Source organism: Prionailurus bengalensis, chromosome A2, assembly GCF_016509475.1.
Source record: "Prionailurus bengalensis isolate Pbe53 chromosome A2, Fcat_Pben_1.1_paternal_pri, whole genome shotgun sequence".
NCBI classification, from domain to species: domain Eukaryota; kingdom Metazoa; phylum Chordata; class Mammalia; order Carnivora; family Felidae; genus Prionailurus; species Prionailurus bengalensis.
In genome coordinates, this window is record NC_057348.1 from 68,666,000 (window position 1) to 68,682,605 (window position 16,606).

The following is a 16,606-nucleotide window of genomic DNA, read 5'->3' on the forward strand; positions in this document are numbered from 1 at the left end:
TAGACGTCTGGGCAGCCCCCGGCGCAGCGCCGCGGCAGCAGCCTCCGCCCCCGGCACGGTGTGCACGCCCGCGGCCAAGGCGGCCCGAGTCCGAGCGGGTGCCGAGCTGGTCCCGAGCGAGCCCCGGCGGCCACCGCCTCGCAGACCGGACGACAGGCCACCTCCGCGTCCACCCGAGTCTCGCCTCGCCACGCACGGCCGTCCGACTCGCTCGCGACTCACTGCGGAGACCCGGAGCCGGAGCAGGGGGGCAGCGATGCGACCCTCCGGGACCGCGGGAGCCGCGCTCCTGCTGCTGCTGGCTGCGCACTTCCAGGCGAGTCCGGCGCTGGAGGAGAAGAAAGGTAAGGGCGAGTCCCGCCGGCCCCGAGCCGCAGCCGGCCCGGCCCGCACCCGCCGCACCGGCTCGGCGTCCCGCGCCGCCCGCCCCTCCTTTCCTGTTTCCTTGAGGATCAGCTGCGCTGCTGGCCGGGACCGTGGGAGGAACTGGACGTTTCGTTTCTGGGCTGGGCGAGGCAGAGGCGGCCCGGGACCCGAGGCTCCCTGCGCGGGGCAGCGGGGCTGCGGGCGGGGTGTGGGAGCCGCGGGCCGGAGCTCGGCGGCCCGGAGCGCTCGCAACTTTCTGTCCTCACTTCCTTGGCCTCCCGCGCGGGCTCCGTGTCCGAGCGCACACACTTGGCGCGGGGCGGCTCTGGTTCCCGCGGTGCCGGCTCGCGTTCCCGCACGTGCGCCCCGCGCTGTCCTCCGGGGGAGGCCGGGCCGGGGGACGCGTGCCCGGGGGGGGGGGGGGTGTTAGGGAAGCTAGGGAACAGCCCCCGGGAATCCATCGCACCCCTCTCGGACCTCCTAGGACGGGCGGTTTCCCGAGCAGACCCACCTCACATCTTGCCTACACCCGCGTCTCGCACTTAAGCCACCCCGCCGGCCCTGGCCCTGCCAGCGTTGCCAGGCCCACGTCGCAGGACCCTGCAAGCCCTTTTCCTAGGTGTGGTGCTGACCTGAGTGAGACGCCCGAGCGTCTCATGTCTGCCTCAACCCGTGGCTACAGGGAACCGGGGGCTTCGTTTCCTCTTAGGCAAAAAGGGGGTGGGGTCGGACCCACCCCGTGGGCGCAGACCCCCGACGCTCGCCCTGCTGTGGGTCCTCCTATCGGTCAGGCTCCGCGACAGCCCAGGGCTCCCTCCCAGGCATCCACGCCCCTCGGGTCCATGGGCTTTTGTGAACTCGTCGCTTCACGGGAACTCCTGAGATTTGTCCCCACCTGCAGCCCTTTGGTTGCAGGTTTTGCTGTGGAGCCGGACCCAGAGGTGGGGCCAGCAGCCACGGGACAGCTGGGTCCTGCTGCGGGGACTTCCTAGGGGCGGGACCCATCCTGGTCAGGTCCCCACGGTTTTTCAAAATAAGGCTCACAGCAAACTTTCCTAATCAAAATCCCGAGATTTTCTCTTTGGGATGTTTCCTTTAGCTTTTTGAAGAATTTGACATTGGGCCAACCAAAATATTAAACATAATTTAAAAAAGCGGGAGGGGGGTGGTGGTGGAATTGATGTCCGTGGTTCATGTGTGCCAAATGTCCAGACCAAACATGAGCGAGTCTGGCTTCGTGACTACCGACCATAAACCCACTTGACATGAGAAACATGCCTCAGAAGGTTTAATTACACAATTTCAAAATCAAGCAACCCGGGTTCCAAGAGTCAGGTCTGTACTTGCTGTTGATGTCATTGGCATAGGGAGTTGGGGCTGGAGCTGAGTGAGTTTGCTAGGGGAGCGGTAAGGCATAGACCAGTGGTTCCCCAAACTTTGTTGCACGTTAAAATCACCTGGGATTTTAACCAAACAAAACAAAACGAAAACTGATGTCTGGCTCCCACCCGCAGACGTTCTGATTTCATTGATCTGGGATGAAATCTGAGTGTTCAGGAGTTAGAAAAAGCACCTCTGGTGATTCTGTGGGGTGGCCGGGTTTGGAAATCATTGGCATAGAGGAGAAGCTGGTGAAGTGTATGGAAAGATTACCTGCCAATGTAAGGAACTCTTTTTGAATGTCTGGAGTTTTAACAGTCTTGCAGAATATAGGAAAAAGGAGGTGGGGGGCGGTGATTTCAGTAATCAGGGATTAGTCTTTTCACTGAGAGAGCTGGTGGCAAGCTTTCTGTCCTCTAAGGAGTCTGAAGGGCTCCGTCTCCAACTTTGCTATGAGCCCTGGGGGCTGTGGTCCTGCTCCTGAATAAGCTGGCAATTGGGTCCTCTTAGGCAGGTGGTATCTCTCCCTCTCTGTCACAGGAGACCCCTCCTTTTTAAAATTTTAAATGGACTCTTGGAAGGCCTCCAAAGCATCACTTTTTTTTTTTTTTTTTTTTTTTTTTTTTTTTTTTTTTACTTAAATGTTCACAGCGCTTTGCTATTTGTTACCCCTTTGAACACTGCTATTATCGCTTGGAGATTTGTTTCTGAGAAAAATATAAATACCACTTCATTTGACTGTCCCGTATCCACTTAAAACAGAATGCTCCTGAATAAAATTGCGAGAGTAGGCGGACAAATGTCATTCTGTTAAAGTAACATTAAAACACCCATTTCAAAGGGCAAATCATTAAAAATATAAAGTGAAACATTTTTACAAAAGGTGTTAAAGACCCGTATCAAATTCAGTCAGTGTTGTGCAGGAAAATCTGCTCATTTTAGAGAGACTTGTTCGGTCTAAGACGGTTATCTTCTGTTCTCACTGCACCTGCTACTGTCAAACACTGTGTTAAGTGTCCTTTTATTCCTTACATTAAGCATATGTGGCAGGTATTCTGTTTATAAAAGGGGAAACTGAGGTACAGAGAAATAAAGCGACCTCCACATTTAGTAGGAATGAACCAGGATTCGAACTCGGGCCTTCTCACCCTCTTGCCCTCCCCCAACCACCTAACTGAGCTGCACTGCCTTGTGTGACACCTGGGAGAGCCAGGTCAGGTGTGTGTGAACGTCTCATGTCAGAGGCTGGGAGCAGGGAGGAAAAGCACAGGAACGGGCGCGTTTTAGGATTGGACTCTGTGTGAAACTTGGAACAAACATCGGCCTGTGCGGTGGTCTAGACTCTTGCTCATGTACTCAGTAGTCGCTCTGCTTGCCTGTTGTGGAGGCAGCGGCAGCTCAGGCACCAGAGCAGTGGTGAGGTTGGAGATCGCTGGGGGGGGGGGGGGGGGGGGGATGGAACGGTAGAGGCTCTGGAAGAGACGCTGGGTGGTATTTTGAATTGTATCCCAAGTGAGGATCCACTCCCCGCCTTTCTCTAAGGAGTTCAGATGTGAGGAAGTTCAGTTCAGTCCTGGCCTGAAGCCAGGACACCTGCCTTCTCCTTGCAGCTCTGAGTCAAGGTGGACATTCACCGACCAGCTCCAGGCTCCTGAGTCCTCATTTCTGAATTCAAGAAGTGTTTATTGAGTGTATAGAGTGTACCAGACATTATGGGCTAAAAGAGGCAGGGGTGATTTTAATAGTTTCTACTGTTGCTTCCACAGTGTGATTCTTTAAGTCCCTAATTAAGTACAGATGGACCCAGATTTTCGATGGCTCAACTCAGTTTTTTTTGTTTTTGTTTTTGTTTTTGTTTTTGTTTTTGTTTTTGTTTTATGAGGGTGTGAAATCGATGCATGTGAAGTAGAAACAGGACTTGGAATTTTAAACTTGGGTTTTTTCTTTTTCCCGGGCTAGTGATATGTGGTACAGTCCTGTCCCGTGATACATGAGACATTCAACACTTCATATAAAACAGGGGCTTTGTGTTTCAGGACTTTACCCACCCGTAGGCTAATGTAAGTGTCCTGAGCACGTTTAAGGTGGGTTAGGCTAAGCTACGATGTTAGGTATGATAAAAGCATTTCAACTAATGTTTCTAATTTATGGTGACATAACTCCATTATAAGTCAAGAAAGATCTGTATTTGGAAATTGCTTTTCAAATCCGAAAAGGAGACCAGGGGTCTGTGTGTCTATCATACATTCACAGCCGTGGGTAGCTCTGTCTAGCAGTAACTGGTTGAGCTCCAGTAGGTTTTTGACCATTATTTCTGGCTGTATCTATTTAGTTTCATAGTCTGTAATTTTTCAAAAATTCATTCTTAAGTTTGAAGAAACCAATGGCCAGAATCCACTGTGCTACATAATTAGACTTGGTCCGCGTGACAGCACTAACATGTTTTGAAATGTTTTTAGAGGTAGTGTCAGTAAAAGATGAAGGATTCCGCCCTGTTTAAAAAGAAAGTACTTTTTTTTTTCTTTTTTCCCTTTGATCTAAGTTCCAGGGCCAGCAGCTAGTCTGAAACTTTACTGACGGGAGGTCCGAGCCAACTCTAATATTAAGTTGGTGATTATGGATGTTAAGAGAAGATAGCCCTACCCTGGTGCCCCAGGTCCCGAGATTAAGATGGGATCAGAATGTTGGGGACGTGCGGCTTGTTGAAGGACGCACCTGGGAAATCATTTGGCCCTTGCCATGTAGCTTGCTGTGAAAGTTGTGTGTTTATGTGTGTGTTTTGATTTGGACTTAGTACAGTTGAAACGGGCTTATTTAAAGTTAGGTTTTTAGTAATAGAGGTATGTTTTGAGAAAAGCTCCAAATTCTAGAATATGGTTCACCCATGCATCGTTTCCATGTACACAGTTTCAAAACTAGAGTCTGCTCCTCTGATCTGTACTGAACTACTTTCATTTTGTTACCTTCTGTCACTTTTGGACATTTGAAATTGTCACAAAAGACATTTTTGGCCTCAGTTATTACTGGTTTATTCTCACACTATCAACACACATGGAATAGAGTATCAATCTTGTTCTTGTGGGCCATTCCTATTCGACATCAGCACTTCTGCTCATTCCTTCCTTTTCATTTTCCTCCTAAAAGGTTGTCTTTTCTAAGACAATTCCCACAGTTGCTCTTTGCACAACATCTGAGTCTGCCATCCAGCTCATGGCCATGAGCAGGTTAGTTTGAATTTGGGCAAGGATCCAGTCTTACGTCAAATAACCGGTTTGACTGAGATTTTCACTTTTTCAGAGTCGTTAGGTACAGCCTCCTTCCTACACATTTAGATAGACACACTGAATTCAGTTGTCTAGAAAGTTCCCTGAGCCAGCTGGGAGCAGGAGGGATATCTAGGGCCAGTGAGCAATGGTAGCTTGTTTACTTAGCCCTGTTAGAAGCTAAGTGCTGGATTTGACATTTTAATCTCTGAAGGCCCTGAAGTATAATATCAAATGCCTGACTGGCCCTGTTGACTAAGCATCTGTGAATTGCATACGCTTAAAATAAATTTTACTCCTACCAAATTTCAGCAGCTTGCTTCGGAAAGTAGTACGTGAAAGCTAACACAGGGGGATCAAATTTCCCTCTTAGCTCCAAGTTCTAGCCCATGCTGGTGGGCCAGCACACCTGGCCCTGATTTAGTAGAAATAATTACCTAAGTTCACCACTATTGTTTGTCCTCTGAGTATAAGGGCGAGTATTGCTACCTATTACAACTTAGGCTCTTATTTGCTTTATTTCCTCCCCCCACCCCCTTTGTGTTTGAGCTACAGTGAGCAGTTCACACTCTTCTACCCACATTTTGAGATTTAGGAATGAATCGGAGTTGGCACTTGCCCTTAAGTATCTGGAAGTCAGTTCGGGAAAGAGGAATCTATAGGTGACAAGTGTAGAACAACATCAAAGAAGCAATGGTAGGATTCTGTACAAGATGATAAATTCTTCTGGTGTTAGTCTTTGCTTTTAATTCTACCTGCAGAGGGGAATATCCCCCAACGGAAGGGTGTACTCATCTGAGCCTGCAGAGAGCTGTAGGTATTTCCCTGGAGAATATAGTCGGAAGGCATCCCAAGAGTAGTGCCAGTAGTAGCAAAGGTCTGAGGAGCACTGGTTATTTAGTGCACTGGGAAGAGAAGGGGGAGATGGGGAGGCTCCAGTTCATAAGGGCTTTGCCGTCCTCCCCTGTGAAGGGGAGCTCACTGGGGAGAGTTCTCAGCTGAGAACCCACATGATGGCTTTGAGGTTTAAGAACGAGGACTTTATCAGCAGCATGGGGAGCGGATTGCAGTGAAAAATGGGGAGATAGGTGATTCCTGTGGGCCAGGAGAGATACAGAAGAGGGAGTAGCGAGGATGCAGAAAAAATGACTCAGGCTGACCTGGAGGCAGTTAATGTATAACCAGTGCAAGGAACATGGAATCCCAGGTGACACACAGCAGTTCTCACTTGGAAGGCAGGGTAAACACTGTAGCCATTCACAGGTTGTGAATGCTCCCGGGGTGGGGGTGGGGGTGGGGGGGGGCGGGGAGTAGAGTCAGCCTGGGGGATGTGAAGGGCTCAGATGGAAAAATCCAGGGGGCAGTAGAGTATACAGGTCTGGAGCCCAGGAGAGCAGCGTGGCCTTGAATTGTGTTTTATTAGATGTTTCAATTGCAGGCATTGTCTTTGGCCATAACACAACCCGCCTCCAGCCTGTCTCAGGCTCACTGTCTCCATCTGTTTTGAGTCAGGCTGGGTTCTTCTGGATTACCAGCTTCTTTCTTCATTAGGCTGCTGTGGTTACCAGCCCAATTAGTTGCAGTTATCAGCAACTGATAAGTAATATATTATGCGTATAAGTACATTGGGATTCCTATTTGTGTGATACTGCATATCCTTAGATGGGTATCCCCCAGTTGTATCTAAGGCAGCATCAGACTACTTGGTGTGTGTGTTAGGGACTGAACTGAAAAGACTAGAGGTGACTTTTTTCCTTTTTTTTTTAAGCAGTAGCTTTTGAACCTTGAATGTACCTTAGAATCACAGGAGGAGGATGAAAAATAGTGTGCCTCATAGCACCCTAAACTTCCAGGGGAAGGAGTGCCAGCATACGTGTTTTTAAAAATTTCCTAGGTGATCCCGATGAGTGCATTAAGTAGTGTGTTTCACTTCTGGCAGAGAAGAAGTTTTGTCTTTGTTCTCAGACTCACTGCCTGAGCTTCCTCAAGATCCAGGAACAGTGTTATATTTCATTAGTAAATCATCTCGAAGTTGATTTTTTTTTCTCATGAATTCTCGAAAAGTCTATTGCAGTGCCTCCCAGAGTGTGTTACCCAAGAAACTTTGAGAAAGCTGATAGAAACGCACATTCTTGGATCCTTTACCTGGACCTCTGAACAGGATACTAGAACACGAACCCTCCCACAGACACTGACACATGCCAGTTCCAGAACCACAGACACTACACGCAGACCTCATGCTGGGTTCTGAAAGTTTAAAGGGAATAGGATAACGGCTTGTCTTTGAAGCACTCACATTTGGAAGGGCTGAACAGGGAGAACCTATTGTAATGCAACATCTCATTAGAAGTGTGATTTGGGATTTCAGTGTGAGCCCCCAAAATGGGGTTAATTCTATTTCTGTGAGGGGGGAGGTTTCTCAGAAAGAGAACATTTAGCTGGATCTCAACGATGAGATTTTGCCCGTCTCCAGGCAAAGGGAAAAGCAGACGGACAGTTTGTGCACTTGGCGATCCATCAGCAAGCCCATCACTGGTCATTTTCTAAACGTGAGTGTCTTATTAGAGCTCCGGCTAAAGTTTTAGAATTTCCTGCTTTATGTTTCTAAACGACCATGAGGAAACTTACAATGTCAAAAGTAAAGTGCCTGAGAGGTAGCACATTTTACATTTAAAAATGAAAATGGCAGTTTTTAAAAAACTTATGGCCGGATGTGAAGAATTGAACTAGAATCTGGATTATAGTTGATAGTTTTAACATTCTTCCCAGTAGCATGACTTGGCCCCTAAAACTTGTTATGAATAAGAAAAATGATTACTTTACATTCTTGATTTGACTCCTACCACAGAGCAAAGGGAGAAAGGAAACAAAAGTCTGGGTAATTCTAGACGTTTAGTAAATACCCTTTGAATCACACTGAATCAGAAAACGTCTCTCAGATTAATTGAGCTCCTGCCACTTGTAAGTTTGAAGACATCTGTGTCCTGATTCATTGTTGATAATTGCACAAATTGACCTGTTTATTTGCAGAGATCATGTGGAAACAAAGGGTAACATGTGGCTGTTGGTGCTACCTTGGGTACTCAGGCCTCTCTTTATGCAAGAGGAAATATCCAAGTGGTTCTAGACCGTTTTGCTGCACAGTTGTTTTAAGAGCATTTTTGAAGGATTTTATTTTAAAACCAGAAATACACGGGTGCCTGGGTGACTTAATCGGTTAAGGGTCCAACTTTGGCTCAGGTTATGACCTCGCGGTTCGAGGGTTCGAGCCCTGCATGGAGCTCTGTGCTGAGCACTCAGAGCCCGGAGCCTGCTTAGGAGTGGGTGTCTCCTTCTCTCTCTGCCCCTCCCCCTCTCACACCCTGTCTCTCTCAAAAATAAATAAAACATTAAAAAATTTTAATTTTTTTTCAACGTTTATTTATTTTGGGGACAGAGAGAGAGACAGAGCATGAACGGGGGAGGGGCAGAGAGAGAGGGAGACACAGAATCGGAAACAGGCTCCAGGCTCTGAGCCATCAGCCCAGAGCCGGACGCGGGGCTCGAACTCACGGACCGCGAGATCGTGACCTGGCTGAAGTCGGACGCTTAACCGACTGTGCCACCCAGGCGCCCCAAACATTAAAAAAATTTAAAGATAATAATAAAAAAGAAACCCAGACAGGTGATACCTGAAGGTGTACCGCTCTGCACATGGAGGCCTGCACGTGCTGGGTGATGTCATGACTCCCTTAGCGGTTGTGTTTTCTTAACATGTGATTCCATTAGAACTGTTTGAAAGTCCTTTCACCCCAGGTTTCGTAGAAAATCAATGCAGTGCCTATCATCAGTCTCTCCGATATGACACACTGACATTTTTATGTGAAAAACTGTGCGTGTTTTAGTTTCTTTGCCCATAGTCATAAATTTATTGCTATTTTAGAGTCTGGAATAAAAACCAATCATTTATTGAATCTGTGCTAATCCTCAAGGGTGGGCGTGTGCGCCTGGAAAAATTCTTACCATCGTGAATGAGATTTCAGAAAGGGTTTCAGGATTTTTTTGTAACATCAAAAACCTGGTTTTGCTTCTTTACCAAGAAACATTCAATATCTGACAACTGCAGAGGAATTTCATCACCATGGCTTCTCTGCATTTACAGCGTCTCCTGATTCATTCCTATATATTGCAAGCCATAGCGGATGGATACATTGTTTTGAGCAAGATAAATTAGACAAACTATTTTAGGTGTGTTCTAGTATTCACTTGCAAGGTCCTTTTTAAAAAATAGATTTTAATATAGCATTAGAAATTAAATTATCGTAACTTTTCCAGGAAAAGAAAAAAAAAACCCAGAACCCCCCCGAATTTCATTGACTTTTGATTGCATCCAGATGAATGCCAGAAAAACAAAAGGTGGTTGTTGAAGAATTATCACTCCACCTGTTTGGTTTTTAAGATACTGATATCAAGGGTCTTTTGACTATGATGAATTTCAGAACTTTTTCTTGGCTTTGATTTGCTGCAAAGTGAATGGAGAATCAGAAACCTTATCCTTACAGCACTTCTTGATTTCTTTAACTCTGCCTCCGTTTCCTGGTACTTTAATAGATTGTATGCATGGAGCATATTTATGAGTGAGAATAATGTATTGCCTTAATCTGTCCTCCCTCCCTTCCTTTCCTGCTTCCTTCCTCTCTTTCTTTTTTGCAAGCTGTTATGGATAAGTCTTCACAAAGAAAGACTTTGACGTGTGATTATAAACGAAAAACCCTGACAAACGGCTGGAAAAATATACTGTGTAATTTTTAAAAGTTAGGACGTCAAAGCCATTCGGTGTTTACGATGATTTTTAATACAAATATGAATATGCATGTATCATTCCTTCAAAAGTTGTATCGCTAAAGGAGTTTTTCTGAGGACATGGCTTCACATGTTTTTCCCTGTAATCTGTTGTTAGTTATGATAGGAAGAGAACACAGGTTAGAACCTACCTTCCCGGTGTCATCTTCCATAAAATAACTAAACTAGATTGTTTGATGGAGCCTTCCAGCTGGAAACATCTATGAAATTAAAAGCAAATATAAATGCATGCAAGATATGTATTTAAACATTTAAATAATAAGTATGCTGTCCCTATAATTTAGATGCCAAAACACTGATGTCATAATAATCATAATAACACCTTGCATTTGTACAGCACTTTACAGTTTACCCAATGCCTTAACATCCATCTCTCCAAGCTTCCTAACAACCCCACAGGGTGGGAATAATTATCCACCTTTGAAGGTGAAGGACTCAAATTCTGCCGTTTGCCGACGATCACCAGGATGGTCAACATTTAGGTGCGGGGACAAACACTGCCTCCTGACACCGGTACCAAATGTCTCCAAAACTCTCCCTCTTCCTCCTTTAACACACCATTGCTTTTCTGTTTTTGATGTCTCCTCTCACTTTGAGTCTTATTTGTGAGTCAAAAGACTAACATAAAATATTCTCAAGTTTTTTGTTACACTTCTTTTACACCCAGTGCCCCTTCCAATTTTGTATATTCTGCTCCAGTGTTCTTTCCTGCTTTTTTCTTGTTGTGAAGCAGTTTTTCCTAGAGTTAAGTCTCATCTGTGTATTGTAGTTGCCCATTTCATAAGATACAGGGCAATACATTTATGCACCTTGAAAACATCTACTTTAGAAACTAGAACTGTGGCTTTTTGCAGTTATGTCATAAACTTCTGTAAGTTTGCCAGACCTATAAATACTTGAAGTAAAAAGGAGGAGAGAGAGGTGCCTGGGTGACTCCGTTGGTTGAGCATCTGACTTCAGCTCAGGTCATGATCTCACGTTTCGTGAGTTTGAGCCCCACATCGGGCTCTGTGTGGACAGTTCGGAGCCTGGAGCCCGCTTCGGATTCTGTGTCTCTCTGTGCCCCTCCCCCACTCACACTCTGTCTCTGTCTCTGTCTCTCTCTCAAAATGAATAAACATTAAAAACACATTTTAAAAAAAGGAGAGAAAGCAACTTGATGTAGCAGCTGAGTCAGTGAGCAGTGCCTATGGCAAGATGTGGTAATTCACTCACACAGATCTGTAGAGTCATTTATGTGATTTAAATGAAGCACACGCTTAAACTCATTAGGGTGTGTAAATAGCTCTTATGAAGAGAGACAAACTTAACAAGTTGTGTGTATTCCAGGATTGCTCATTTTCTGTATCAGACCCTTTATAAGAATGTTTTCTGCCCGAGATGATATGTGGAAGCATTGACTTTAAGGAGAAATTACTACAGAAGTCATAATTCTCACTTCGAGGTGCTTCATTGTTTGAATGAATAGAATTTGGAATGTGACACTTAGTGGGTCTCTCATTAATGGCAATATACCTTTTCCACAAGAAATTTCAAAATACAGTGTGTGTTTTCCTCCATTAGGAAGGAAAGAACTTTCTGTGTTCTTGTTTATTTCTAACATCATGGAAACTTTTCAGCACTCTAGTAGATTTTCCCCTCAAACATGTTTCTTTTTCTTTCTTTCTTTCTTTCTTTCTTTCTTTCATTCATTCATTCATTCGTTCATTCATTAATTTTGGGAGAGAGAGAGCAGCATGAACAGGTGAGGGGCAGAGAGAGAGGAAGAGAGAAAATCCTAAGCAGGCTCCACACTGTCAGCATAGAGCCCGACATGGGGCTCGATCCCAGGAACTGTGAAATCATGAGCTGGGCTGAAATCAAGAATTGGATGCTTAACCTACTGAGCCACCCAGCCACCCCAACACATTTACATTTCTTAATTATAAAGCAGAATAGGAAAAGGTCTCATATGTAAACAATAGTTGATCCTTAGCTGTCATCCATGTAGTGTAGGTTTAGAGAACATCACGAAGGGAAGATGTTGATTTTTTTTAGAGCCAAAGATGATGTATCTCTTGTTGAAGAAGTAAATTCTTGCAGCAAACAGGCAGTTAGCGTATTGATTTCAGGGTGGCTTGCTTCGTAACTGGCCTCTATGCATTGCAAAAGTTATTTGGGCAAAAGCTATGCCATTTCACCTTCAATCAACAGAAATCTGCCCAGCCAAGGCAGAACGGAAAGTTGAGCAATTTGCTGAAATGGGACAACATAGAGTCAGACTAGTTGCTCATTTTTCACTTCACTTTTGACTTCTCAGGACTCTCGTTTACATGCAAATCTCAGCGCTGTGCCTGGTTTGGAGGGGACGCATTGAATGGGAAAAGTCCCAGAAGGATCCAAGACCCGGGTAGTTATTGGAGTCCATCTTCCCTCATGACAGTCAGGTTCTTAAAGTCTTGGCTAGAAAAGACCGGCTTTTAGAGTGTTGGGCAGTGGCTACTACAGATTCATAATGTTGCCCAGTTGCAAAAACAGAATGTTCAAACAATAGCCAGGAAAATAGGTAGTCAGGGCCTGAACCATGCTAATGAAGCCAGTGAAAATGGGGTGCCCGAGTGAGGAAAATTGCCGATAGTGTATACACTTCTTTTGCAACTGGGGAGATTTTTTTTCTCTCCTCCTTGGACCTTGTTTTGGGAAGAGGTTGGACGTTATTTCCCCTCTGGGCTTGCATTCTCTCATCTAGGTGATAAGGGAAGAGGTAGGGGAGGTGCCAGCCACAGGTGAAGCACAGTGTTGGTCAGATAGGTAGCCAAAGCTGAACGCGGGTTTGTCATCTGGCATCATCTGGCAGAAGCTTTACGAGCTGGGTGACTTCTGAACACTATTTACAAGGTTGACTTTCAGTTAAAAGAGAACCCACTAGGTGCCACGTAGTATAATAACAGTAGTCCTGATCTTATGATCGTCACTTGTGCTGTTCACAAGATGTCCTGCTAAGCCGAAAAAAAAAAAAAAGCCTAGGCTAAGTTTAAGAGTAGTTTTACAAGTAACAGAGGATAATGAATACCCACTGATGTTGAAATGAGCCATCACATGTGTCAACTCAGCAGGGTCCTCTTAGAGATGAAGGGAGAACAGTGAAATTAACAAGTCCGTGTCTGTTTCTGAGGAAGCCCCGTAGTGTGGCCGGGCAGAGTGTTCAGTGCACCTCTGGGGGAGGAGAGTATGTCTGCGGATGAATTTCCTTTCGAAGAGAGTTCGATCCAGTGAAGTTTCATTCTCCGAGGAGAGCTTCACCTGCACACACTTCCGTTGTGCCTTCAGAGGTTAGCTAGCAGAACCCTGGTATGATGAACATTGGTTCCAATATTTCGGGGGGGGGTGGTGTATCATAACATGGGTGACCAGGGTACATTTATGGTTAGCACATGCTGAGCCCAGAGATAAGTGGCGGCTTGCTCTCCTGGCCGTGTGCACGGGTCGCTGTGTCTCTGTCTGGCACTCTGACCGCATGCTCTCCCTGTTGGTATTATTTTGCCAGCACATGCTTATGGTCACTTATCAGCTAGATGTGCCCACTTGCTGGCATAGAATTGATTCTCCTGAAGAATCTCTGTCCATTTGCATTTTTTTGTTCTTGGTTATAAACTGGAATGCGTATGTCATTTACTTAAAATGGGAAAAATGTTCTGGGGTTTCTCAACTCAGAGAAGAAAAGGGGATACTTCCTCAGCCAGGAGTTGACTACAATTTTGGGGTGAAGGGGAGTGACCAAGCCAGAGGTCAAAATGCCACCTGTGGGGTACCTGGCTGGCTCAGTTGGTTAAGCGTCCAACTCTTGATGGCAGCTCGGGACATGATCTCATGGTTTGTGAGACGGAGCCCCGCGTAGGGCTCTGTGCTGACAGCACTGAGCCTACTTGGGATTCTCTCTCTCCCTCGCTCTCTCTGCCTCTCCCCTGCTCGTACATGCGCGCACTCTCTCAAAATAAATAAATAAACATTAACAAAACCCAAGTCACCTGTGCCAGTTGTTCAGGGCTCTTGGAATAACTCTGCTCTTAAAATAAAGGCTACCCTAGGTGGGTGTTTGTGAAGTTCCACTCCCTCTATGTGTATCCAATGATCGTGTATGTGAATAATTTCCCCAATCTGAACATTGTTATGATGGGCTAAAGAATGTAACTAATCATCATTAACATTTGATGGATGTTTTTGTTGGTGGTGTTCCAGAAAAGGCAATAATAACCCTTCTTAAATCTAGCATCTATTTGATGTTAAATTTTTTTACAAGGAGGAAAACCAAAATGTATACGTGGGACTAAAACATAAGTATACAAAACAATATGCCAAAGAAAAAAAATGTCTAGACTTTCTATGTGGTGCTTTCTTTGGACAAAGGTGGTGCATTAAGACTTTGTCTCCTCCACACACATAGGACGGTGCAGACTATGATAGATAGGGGTGCTGTCTTGGACCCAGGACCCCTTTGGTTTCAGGGTGCTGTTGGCCAAGTTGGGTAACTACCATGAGACCTGGTTTCCTCATCTGGAGAATGGAGGTAATAATGGCCCTTATCTCACAGAGCTGGTGAGAGGATGAGATGAGATGATTCATGTAGAGGAAGGAGCACAGGGCTCTGTCCCGGAGCACATTCCAGAAATGGTGGATATGATCACTGTTTGAAGTGCTGACTCTCACTGTGACCTCTAACCCTCACCGTGCCCTTATGATCCCTGTTGTAGGTGAGGAACCTGGGGTTTACAAAGGTTGTGTCACTCTCCCAAGGTCATCTGCCTAGGAAGGGGAGACCCTGGCCTCCGGCTTGGAGGCTGTGCCCTTAGCGGCCGCCTGCCCCTGCCCTAGATGTCTGCCCTGCCCTCAGGGCCCTCAAAAGGCCACAGGACCCAGGCAGGGGAAGGCTCAGCTCGCCCTGCCCCCCTCACCTCCTATCTCAGGACTCCCAGAGCCCAACCATCTTGACCCCTGTTTCCTTCCATGGTGGGCCTTCCTTTCCCTCAGAAGAGGATCATTGTTTCCTTGCAGGGTGCCTTTAACATGCTCTTCATTACAATGTGCAGCCTAATGGTTTATTCCTGTGCTGTTTTTACTTTCAGACTTTTGTTATGGCTACTGTGAAGGCTACTGTTTTGTCTGTTTTTTCCTGCCATCCTCTCTCCCCTTTCATGGCACTCGTGGCAGTCATGGCCACGCATACTTACCCAGTCCGGCCTTTATGTCTTCGTGGTCCCCTGGATACCTGGACCACCTCCCAAGGAGGGAGGCAGGCGCCCCGGAGCCCCTGGCCCTTTCAGCAACACTTAAGCTTTCTAAAGAGAGAAAAGAATACAATCTGTATTCTCTCTTTTATTATTTGACCTGAATTAATTGCGCTGTCACAGGGAATGCTTCGTGCACTTGGCAGTGGGTTTTGAGCCACTGCATGCCCTTACCCAAGATACCTTCATCTGGGACTCCACCCTCACAATGTCCTTTGCTGCTGTCCTGTAATGTCCATAATAGCAAGGCCTGCAGGTGTTTATATGGACCATGAAAACACATCAACTCATCTATCATCGTTTTCAAATTTTGCAAAGTGGCGGACTGGTCGTGCATTAATACATGCTAGAGACTTGCTGTTTCCTCCCAGCAGTATATTATTCAAGTTATTGTAAAAGTTGTTTTAAATCTGCGAGCAAAAATAAATTGCTTTTGCTGCAAGAAACACCAAAAATGGAAAAGCTAACAGTTCAAAGATGATCATTTATCTCAGAAGCCCTACTGGCAGCATCACAGTTTTAAACAGTGAGATGATTTATGAGATGATTTGATCTACAAATGGGTTGAAGGGAGGTCCAACCTTTGTGCCACTTTTCTCTGAGCTCCCTGGACCCATAACGTCATAGTCATGGAGATGTGATATGCTTGGAGCGGTCTATTTGAAAACATGACAGACACAACGGGAAGATATGATCACTCCTAATACGTGAGGCTTGGGAGGCAAACTTTGTTTTCTTTGAACATTAACTTTACGGTTAGCATTTTTTTTTTTTTTAGTGTTAAAGCAGTTGAGGGGGGATGTGGGGTTAGGAAGGAAGGATTAAGGAAGTTAACTATCATGCATACCCTTGATAATGTTTTGAGGCATTAAATTCTTCACTTTCAAAACACATTTTAGAGTCAGTATTTGAACTTAATATTTTGATCTTATTTCTTCTCAGTACTTTTTTAGAAGTTAGTACAGAAGTTAAGAAAAGTTTTAAAATTTGCTGTCGTTGTTGGAAAAATCATACTGAAAACAAAGCACTGCCCACGTTATATAAATAAGAATAGTGGTTTGCTGCAAGACCAAAGCTTTTTGTTGCTAGCTTTTTATTTTGAAAGAATTACAGATTCACAGGAAGTTGCAAAATAGGCACAGGGAGGTCGGTGCACCCTCTCCCTAACCTCCCCCCAGTGGTAACATCTTCATACAAAGTTTTAAATATTTAGTTTGGCATCTTTATCTAGTATTGACCTAGGCTAAACGCTCACTGTTTTCGTTAACTAGTGAGAAGATATTCTAGAATTCAGAGCCTTCACAATACTGTTTAGAAGTTAATTTTTTAATGAAATTTTTTGGCCTTTAACATTTGGGGCTCTGCAGGAATGAGGAGGAAAGGGGAAGGAGGGCTAGAGGGAGAGCCTAGGTAGGCAGACAGACAGGCAGACAAATAGACACAGAAATAGGAAAATAGTATGGAGTTTCTTCAGAAGGTGAAAAATAGAAC

The 16,606-nt window shown here is 45.4% G+C and overlaps 1 protein-coding gene across 1 annotated transcript in view; it reads left to right on the forward strand.

The window, feature by feature from the left end:
* Window positions 1–6: 6 nt before the first annotated feature.
* Window positions 7–16,606, forward strand: part of EGFR (epidermal growth factor receptor) — a 212,292-nt gene continuing 195,692 nt past the window's right edge. Inside the window, 1 exon segment of the mRNA XM_043588477.1 lies at window positions 7–344. Coding sequence (XP_043444412.1) covers window positions 257–344 — 88 coding nt within the window. The 5' untranslated portion in view covers window positions 7–256.